This window comes from Diadema setosum, chromosome 12, assembly GCF_964275005.1.
Source record: "Diadema setosum chromosome 12, eeDiaSeto1, whole genome shotgun sequence".
Classification (NCBI taxonomy): Eukaryota; Metazoa; Echinodermata; class Echinoidea; order Diadematoida; family Diadematidae; genus Diadema; species Diadema setosum.
Window position 1 is genome coordinate 21197924 of NC_092696.1, and position 10189 is coordinate 21208112.

At 40.5% G+C, this 10189-nt stretch overlaps 1 protein-coding gene across 1 annotated transcript; it reads right to left on the reverse strand.

The window, feature by feature from the left end:
* Window positions 1–480: 480 nt before the first annotated feature.
* Window positions 481–8112, reverse strand: LOC140235800 (uncharacterized). Its single transcript, XM_072315801.1, has 5 exons — window positions 8107–8112; window positions 7248–7506; window positions 3359–5229; window positions 1991–2124; window positions 481–1361 (listed from the first exon to the last, which is right to left on the reverse strand). The coding sequence occupies exons 1-5, from the start codon at window positions 8110–8112 to the stop codon at window positions 566–568; spliced, it is 3066 nt and encodes a 1021-aa protein (XP_072171902.1). The 3' UTR covers window positions 481–565.
* Window positions 8113–10189: the final 2077 nt, after the last annotated feature.

Sequence of the window (10189 nt, forward strand, 5' to 3'; positions counted from 1 at the left end):
GATTCGTATAAGATTAAGCGCTTGAGTAGACCCTATACTTCGGAGCGTCTTTTCTCAGTACACTTTTCCAGAGTGTATACATTCTTTCCAGTATCAAATTAGGTAGGTGGTAGGAGCGTCCATTTACTTGAAAGAAGTTATACATCATTTTAAAGCTTAAAGTCTGCTCTTTCAGAATCTGCCCTCAAGTAAAAATCCAGGTCTGGCGACTTCTTGTTGGCTTTGTATTGCACGGTCACATATGGAGTGCCTATAGGAAACGGTTAATTCTGCAGGTTTTGAGGGACCTAACTCAGAACGCAAAATGCGATAGACAGTTCTTTGCATCATCCCACAAGCTAAGATATAGCTTTATGGGCCACTAGACCTTATCACAAGAATTTCTATATCACAAGAAATACTATTTGGGTTTTATTGTCAATTTTCTCCTTTTTTGGTAAATATAAGACGCTACACTTACCATGCTTCAGATAGCGCATGAATAAATAAGACACCAGTACAAGTTGATAGTAATAGTAAAGGTAATACAAAATTACTCCTAAGGTACTCTGCTTGGTAACCAAGATTAGTAAGGATGGGTTATTGGTTCAGGAACCGTCTCTTCTTCAAGAATCCGATAGACGTCTTCTCTATCAGGTCTCACGTCCTTGATCCTACCAACGTTTCCTTCGTGGTCCAACAAGAGTCCTATGAGTTTCCACTCGTCGCGTACCCTTATAGCAACGGGAGCACCCGTCGGGTCCCACGAAGCAAAGTCCCCCAAATCCTGTTCCAGGTCACCGCACAGGAAAGGTCTGTATATGTCGTTCTGCGTACCACACTCCACTGTTGAAATCCTGTAGTGGCGTCGCTTTTGTCGCCCTTCCACTTCCGTAGTTGACCTCTTGATGGTCCACCAACCGGACGCGAGGACCCGCTTCCCTTCCGGGTAATCCGACGGGAATTCCCCTCCCAGAATCGGTATCACCGACGCCGGACCGGCCAGGTCAACGTGCGGCATCAGCTGAAGCAGAACGACCGCAGCGTCGCCGCCAGCAGCTGCCGCCTCGCCGCGTGAGACCTTCAGGATGCGCCGGACTCTGTACGTCTCCGCCTCCAGCTGAAAGTCCTTCAGGTTGCGTTGCTGGTAGCCCATCTTCACCTCCAGGTTTCTCGGCGCCGTCCAGCCCGCGTCCCCGCAGCTGTCGTCCAGAGGGTCCCGACAGCGGGACAGGAGCCGGAGATACGACCCTAGGTTGGCGACCCGGCGAAGACACTTGTAGGGCGCGAGAACGAAGCTTGACGATACAAGGGCGCCGTTACATATCGGACTATTGGTGGTCGAGTCCCAGAGAACGGCTACCCATGACCATCGCATGGCCCTGGAAGAGAAACGAACATATCAAATTCAGCCTTCAGTTTTGTGTTGATAACATCGATATGAAAATGTCATCGAACCTTTGTCACAGGGATACAATAATTTAAATAAAGTTTAAAATTATGAATTAAAGTTTACAAAGTAATAAGTGAAATTGGACATGCATTCGAATGATACAAAAGAAGCAGATTCAACGTAAGTTCATGTCTACGATCAATTTATTATTACAAGAAGAGACATGATTATACAGACACAATTATATATTCTGCGAAATAAAAATACTCTGTTTGCATATGTAGGTACCTCAGAAGGAAAGGAAATTGGGGTTCTGTAATACCTAAAGCTTGTTTTGCTTCAGGAGGGAACAGGAAATGGGTTTAGTTTCACCCGAGTCTTTAGTGGCTACTCTTTTGTGTATCTATTTATCTATACTTAATGTTCAGACATTCATTCTTTCGTTTATTCTGTCATCCATCCATTTATTGCTCATTTATTAGGTATCTATTTGCTCATTTCATTTGGTGTCATGTTTTGATTGTTATTTCAACATTGCGAGCTGATGTAGGGTTTGGATTCATTTGAAATAGCGTTCACTTCATAATAGTTGCTGCCCTCAACGTTCACTTCTCCAACCTGTGAAATATCTTTGGCCTGGCTATGACCGGCAATGGAGGGGTCATCGGGATAGGAGTCGTGTGTGGCAATGATGGAGCGTCCAAAACGTCATCTCCCGCGCATGCGTAATCAGAACGAGCGAGCTCCACCACCTGGCGAATTGAAACAAACATAAAAACAAAACACATTCAAATGTGCTCGCAAACACGGAATGAACAAAAACGGACATACACAGACACAATTGTGATAATACTATTGTTCTCCGAGTAACAACACATGGTCCTGGTGAACGTTAACTCTTCAGTCCATACAGTAGTCATTACAGAATGAAACTCAAATGCACATGTGGATTGAATGAATGCAGCAACTAAATTTTTGTAGAACATCTCAGTAAAAGTTTGAGGAAAAGGTTTGAGAGAAAAATTCAAAGTTATGAAATTTTAAAGTTGCTGTGCAGCCATTCTGATCGCTAGATTACAAGGCTACAACACTTTTGAACGTAATGTATGGAAAACGACATTCGTTGGGAAATAAATAAGGGAGTTGAGGGAAAATTCAACACATTTTCCCTTTTTTGGCATAATGAAAGAGCACTGTCACTTGACGTACTTCCTACAGAGAGCAGGGAAAATCATTTTCCCTTACGATGTTGTCCGTATAACAAGTCGAAGAAATGAGAAGCCTTCATTAAAAATCACATCATTTGGTGGGGGTGGGGATTTTCTTTACAATCTCTTTATACGGTTTTCTACTCATTGCGTCACGAACTGTAGTACATGGGTAGTGTACTCATCCAGCGATGGCTGCCCTAAAACTATAAAAATGCATAACTTTGGAACGGATGGTCTGACTTTCGTCTATTTTTCACTGATGTGTTCTACTAATATTGTTATATTCACTCAATGCAAATATATATTTGGGCTTCATTCCAACACTATTTGTCCCAAGAGGGAAAAATCGGTATACGTTTGATGGCACATTTTATAACAGGATTTGTCTTTATCAATTGCATTCCATCTCTTGCTCATGATAGGATTAATGTTTATGTACACTAAGACCATGAATGCCATTTTTCGCACTTATCTTACTTGTCACTTTTCACGCCGAAAAAACGAAGACATTACTAGTAATCGCAAAACGAGTTAACTCCATTCTCTTTAATTTGAGATATTTGGGATCAAAACTTTTAACAAACCCGAAAACAATAAGAAAATCTGCGATGTTTTATAATAACTTCTAGAATATTCCTTGATATGTAACAGAAAGGGTATCACTGGAAAGGTTTTGTTTTGTTTTATGTGATGACGGATTAAGTTAAAGATGATTACACATGGCGCTTAATCCGATTTGAAATCAAACTCTTCAAATGTGGACTAGAAACTTCACCTTTCTGTTTAGGAGAACACTGGGTGTGTTGCATCGCATTTGATCCTCGCTGCTAAGACGGACGCCCTGGTTGCGAATGAGATTGGATACGTCTGACACAGACGTGCATCCACAATGCCACGGATTCCTCGAGAGGTCTAGGGCTCTACCGGGCAAGATGTGTGCTTGAAAACCTCCAGCGCTGGTGAGGCGGTTGTTGGCAAGGGTGAGGTTGTAGAGGTAGAGGCGCGAATCCTCCTCGATTGATATGTTCGTGATATTGTTGTTCGAGAGGTGGAGGTATCGCAGAGTGGACGCGGTTTCAAAGTTTTCGGATTCCAGAGCGGTAAACTGATTGTTGTCAAGGTTCAGAGTTTTGATCGCAGAGAGCGAGTGGAGCCAGTCCATATTGCTATTAGTCAACTTATTGTGTGCCAGGAAGAGATTATTCAGCTCGCCGAGACCTCTGAAAGCATCGTCCGATATATCTTGAAGACTGTTGTTACTGATATCCAACGTATCCAAGGATTTAAGATGCCGGAAGATTCCATCCTGGAGGGCTTCCAAGCGATTGTCATTTAGCCTGAGAAAGTGAAGCCTAGTAGAGCTGCTGAAGGCTTCGGGAACGATGCGATCGATCTTGTTTTTCGATACAATGAGAACTCGAAGACTCGGTGTTCCTCGAAAGAGGTGTCTCTGAAGCTCCATGAGATCGTTGTTTTGTAAGTCAAGGAGGAGGAGCCGTGACAGGAAAGAGAAGGTGGTCGTTTTGAAAGCTTCCGGTTCAACAGCTCGGAGGCGGTTGTTGGCTAAATGGAGCTCCATAAGACTATTCATTCCCTGGAAAGTCCGCACCGACAGATGTTGAATGGCGTTCCGCGACAAGTCAAGAAAGTCGACGTTGTCCAATCCGACGAAGGAGCCGGCTGCAATGGTGGAGATGTTGTTTCCCGCGAGGGTCAGGTGCGTCAAACCGGGAATATTGCCAAATGTTGCCTGCGTGATATTATTCAACCGATTCTCGTTCATATCCAATCGTGACAGATTATGCAGTCCCGACAGGGAGTTCCCGCTGAACTGTTTCAAACGATTCCCGGAGAGATCAAGTGTGCGCAGGGCGTGGACACCCCGAAAGGCGTCTGTGTCCAGGACCTGCAGGTGGTTACCAGAGAGATCGAGCACTTGCATGTGACGCTGGTTCTGGAAGGCATTGCGTGATATGACCTTGATGCGATTGTGACTCAAGTCGAGGATTTCTATGTGTGTGTTGCTCAGAAATAGAGGCGCGTCGATGCTCGTCAATTTGTTCATTTGCAAGTACAATTCTGACATTTGTATCAAACCTGTGAAAATCATCGGGCTGTTTTCGTTGATGCGGTTGTGGGAAAGATTCAAGAACTTCACGTTCCTGAGAGTCTGGAAGGCATCCTCGTCGATGCTGCTCAGAAGATTATCGCTCGCGTCCAAATGTTCAATCATTTGATTGCTCTGCAGCAACGCCTCTGGCAGAGAGCGCAAGAAGTTACCGGAAAATCGCAGCTTTCGTAATTTGAAGGCATCTTGAAACAGGCGTGGATGAAGAAATTTTAAACGATTTTCGGTAAGATCTAATATCTCGAGATCCGACAACCCGCTGAAGGTGTTAGGCGGCAGGTCTTTGATCTTGTTGCCATGGAGATCGATGTGGATGATGTTACGGAGATGTCGGAAGGCGGCTTCGGGGAGAAAACGGATGTTCCTCCGAATGTCGACCACACTGGGGAAGGCGTACAGCTGAAAGTGTCTGAACATCGAAGTTCTTCTACGCCCTCTAGTGGTTGAGACGTGATAGGGAACCTGGCGGTGGCGTCTCTTCGGCTTCTCGCTCCCAATGAGCAGAAGGTAATTTGTATCTACATGTCAGTTGAAAAAAAAAAGAAGAAGACATTTTCACTTCATTAATCACAGAGGCAGTGATATGAATATACACAAAAATGACTTAACCATGCATATTTGATATATGTGTTTGTGTGTGCGTGTTTGTATGTGTATGTCCGTGTCGCTAGCAGAAAGGGAGGGTGGGGGGGGGGGGGGAGGAAGAGGGAGGAGAGGAAAGATGGGGCGGAGAGAAGAGGAAAAGACAGGAAAGACTGACAACGATTAACGATATCAATCTAAACCAGGTGACAGTATCAAGCTTCTCGGACTTTATATTGATAGCGACTTATTCTGGAAAACCCACATTAACTATTCAAGTAAAATTGTGTTCAGAAACACAGGGATTCTAAACAAGCTATAAGATTATTTTCCAACCAATATATCACAAATGATTATACTCAACAATGATTTCACCAAAACTCAACTATGGAATTCTAGCATGGGGTAACTCGTCAAAAATTTTGCTTGATTCACTTTTCCTTCTTCAAAAAAAAAAAAAAAAAATCAGAATAGTTGATAACGCCGAATATCTATCTCATACAAATTATTTCTTTTTCATGAGAATGAAATTTTGAAATTGATTGATTTGTTTGATTACAATCTAGGCATTTTTATGTAGAAGTTTTCCACGCATGATCTTCCTAATGTTTTTCTTCACATGTTCAAAAGAAAATACTCAGTATCATTATCATTATCATTATACACTGTATCATATTGTTGATATTGCCATAGTAACAACTGTTCATCCGCTTGCAGCATGTGGCTTATTCGACCCCCAAACCTGCATATGAGAAGTTATTGCTATATACCCCGAGTATTTTTATATTCCTTTTTTTTTTCTCTCTCTCTCTCTCGCTCTATGTTTTGGTCATTTGTTGTACCCGTGCTCCTCATGTTAAACTTTAAACTCTATTTTAATACTGAGACCTACGCTAAACAAGCGTGCTTCACCATCATTCTTTAGCATTCATTCTCAGATTCCGACTTTCATAGATTGACCACTATGTTTTCTATGTGTGCGATGCTTCCTAACTGGATTATTATTTTGTTATATTTGATGTTTTTTTTTTCTCTCACCGAGAAATATGAAAATGATTTTAAATTGAAATTAAATTGAAGAGGGGAGCAATGTGCAGGATAGGCAATTAAGACTCAGGATTTATGATGATGATGATGATAATAATGATAAAAAATGAAAGAATTGTATAAATGAAAATAATAACGTGTTATTATATTCATCATTATTATTATTATTGTTTTTATTATCATATTATTTCATTATTATCATTATTACCATTACCATTATTATAATTATCATTATAACTATCATTACTATTATTATGTTGTGTTTTATTTTAGTTTGACATAATGGTACTCAGAAAACTATTAATGCAAGTAAAGGAGCTATGTAATCTATATACCTTTATTCTATTTTTGCAGGAAGAGTTGTTGTAGTCACAAATTGATCATCAGCATGGCCTCACACATTTTCCAGCTTGTACATGGCGCGTTGTTTTCGTTTTGTCCTTCAGGAAATATTCCTAAATGTTGCAGATATTTTCCCCATTCCTTAGATAAATCATTTACCATTTGAAGCAGAATTTCACCACAGTAATGATAGCATTTGCCCGTTAGAACCCTATTTTGTAGTGAATGCAGGTATTCTGTTGTTGTTGTGTTTACTTGATAAGTCATTTTTTTTTCTGTCCTGAAAAAGGGATAGGAGCGCCGTATGAATATGGAGTAATATAATGAAAAAAGAAATGCACAACAAGCCAATCCATAACACAGTCTCGATTGGCGCACGGCTAAAAATAACTTACAAATAAATGACAAATGCCGACATGGACATGAGAAAACTATTAGATTTGTTTTCTACCAAATGAAATGAACCTACATTTGGCGGACATCTCTTAATTTGATTTGTAATTAAGGGCTACTGCACTTACGTCCTGCTTATGCAGCGGGTGTATTCTTCGCTTTATGTACGTACCGGATGAAATTTCGTCTGGAACATTAGGGCGACCCCAGCATGCAACGGCCTTGCTGCCGTTCGTCCAGCCGTTTGTTTGTATGTAGTCGAGAAGCAGTGCATTTGGCGGCGGTGTGTCGTGCGACACGTCGAAACAGTAGCAACGGTCTGGGCAGGAGCCTACGATTGCTGTCACCTCTGACGTGTGTAATATCCAGGTGAAAACCAGGAGAAGGAGATGGTCACACCAACGATTGGGCTCCATTTTGTTTTCCTCTTTCTGTGATGAAGAAAAATTCACAAATGAAGCAGAAGTGAATTCTTCCGACAATGCCCAGAATATCTACTGTACAAGTGTTTAAGGTGTTGTATTTTTAATATTTTTTGATGTCATCTGACATCTTGTGATCAAATGAACATTAAAAAAAAAATGAAAAAAAAAACAAACGTCCTCCCGAAGGTAAGCAATTACTGGAATGTATATTATGTGTAAATATATATATATATATATCCCTTTATAGGCAATTACATACATATATATATATATATATATATATATATATATATATATATATATATAGATTTTATACATTACATTGAGAGAGAAGGGAGATACGTGAACATATGTCATATACATATATACCACGTGAGAGTGAAAGGTCGATAACTTCTCTCCTCCTCCTCTTGTTCTCCGGTTTCCACGCTGACACGTGTGTCTGCATTACTGTGATCACTGACGGGCTGCCGGTGATCGATTTTTACACTCTCACGTGACCCAGAAGGCGCGTGATCCTAAAACATGTCGGACGGATTAGTGAGCCCAGGAGTTTAAAAAAGAAGTCTACTTATATTCTTTGGACGAATGGTGACTACCACGTACCGACATCTCTTCACAGAATATCAAAGTGAGACATGAAAAGCTCGATTGTCCCTCGACTTTCTTGCCGAAAGTTTATGTTCAAGTCACTGCCCAGGGGACTGTGTCGGAATGAAAAAAAAAAAAATGACGGAGAAGATGTGAGTGAACGAGGTCAAAAATCCTCGCCATAAACTTGGGATTCCCCCAGGGTTTACAGACAAGTAGGCCATTATGCCGTCCGAGAGTAGGGAGAACACGCTTGATGAATGCCAAAGTGGTGTCAGACTGAAAGCGTAATGGTACCAGTATGACCACAGAGGCTGCTGCTGTGGCTGAGGAGTAAGATGACGGGGGTGGGGGGAGGGTGGGGAGGTGGATGGGAGGGAGGGTGGTGGGGACGGAGTTGGTCCGAAAGGAGTGTTATGTATATGCATCATGGAGGCGAATATCATCACTGCTGGTCTCTTTTTTTTTCTACACCAAACTTCCAAGAAAAAATTATCCCAAGCAAAATCCATACTTGCTCTATCTTTCCCATATTTTGGACACATTAGTTAGATGATACCCACCTCCCTGGACACAAACATGTAGACTATTTTAAACGTATTATCCAATACATAGATACATCTTAACCAGACACCATCTTGGCTGCGCAAATTTAATAGGATCAAAGATTTAAAAAAAAGATACTTTATTCTTTATCATGGTTGATTCAAGCTCTATACATTATATTGCACACATAATAGACCATGTAACATGGATTGTTTTATAACATTACGATTTCTGGACCACACATCATCTCAATCTTCGCTTTACGACTCGGGGTTAAATGTTGATAACATTTCTTTTTTTTTTATCTTGGTTGATACCCTGTCAATCATCCCCTAATCATGCGTATCTCCTATCTCTTCCCAATGAAGGGATTAAATCTCGTTATGCAAAGATTGCTGATATATAAATGATTAGATGAATGAATAAAACATGATGAGTGAAATGACTGCGGATGGGTGACGGTTGTGAGACCGAGCTCACTGTGCATCAATGACATCTTAAAGGTAAAGTTAGATAGGCAGAAAGATATATGGATGAAACATGAATATTCTGATCCGTACTTTGATTTATATGGTCATTACATAAGGAATGTTCAAATCAATCTTTAAGTCGTCATTAATGACTTAAAAGAGCATACAAGTAAATAAACAGAATGGTAGAAATATTTTCATTATCAAACACAAGAGAAGCAAGTTTTGAGAAATTTGTAACAGTTTCACATCTATTACCGAAACAGTCACTTTGTTATAATGTACATCGTCCAACACGTTTTACATTAGTTTAAGTAATAGGCCTTGAAACTTTCTAAGGCAAAAATATAGGTTTTCCCGGCCAATTTCGCACTTTTTTCAGTCCAATTCCTAATTGCTGCATTCAATTTAGCACAATTCAGCCTAGACGGCATGTTCGGTATTTCAATTTTATAATCTTTTCATTCATATTCATTTTGGAGCATTCAAATTACCGTTTACATCATTCGAATCAACACTTTTTCAGTTCAAATTTGTAAGACAAGCACCATTTCGTAAATCGTTCATTCAATTTAGCACGATATAGTCACGTGATCACGTATACGCTGCGCTCGTTCATTCGAATTCATTCTTGGGCATCCAATTTCGCATTTACTGCAGTCAATTTAGCAGACACGTTTATGCTTTTATTCTGATATCACCTTTGCAACAGTACTTTCAAAATATGTGTATGTGTTTATAATGTTTGATAGCCTTATTTCATTCACAGATACATTGATCTTAAGTTTGTTTTGTCAATAATTGGGAGAAGGAGGTTTCAATTTACATCGTGTTTATTTCTTTCATCTGCATGTTTCAGTATTTTCATTTGGTGGGTGCTAGATTGCGTTAATTGTCATTAGGAATAAATAAAAGTTCTTGGATCAGCACTAGCCATCAATTTGTCAAGGTTAATTACCCTCAAATGCTTCTATGATTCTTTCCCTGTCTTCTAGAGAGATACGCCTGTATCTAACTCGTGCTGCCATGACTGGACATAAGAAAGTGAAGTGAATCTATGGTACTGGTGCAAGCATGGCATG

Bases quoted from the DNA above. Each gene is read 5' to 3' on its own strand.
- LOC140235800 (XM_072315801.1), bottom strand. The intron at 5,230-7,247 runs GTACGTACATAA...ACTGACATGTAG, and splicing joins TCCAGACGAAATTTCATCCG to ATACAAATTACCTTCTGCTC. The intron at 2,125-3,358 runs GTGAAGTTTCTA...TCAATTCGCCAG, and splicing joins GTGTTCTCCTAAACAGAAAG to GTGGTGGAGCTCGCTCGTTC.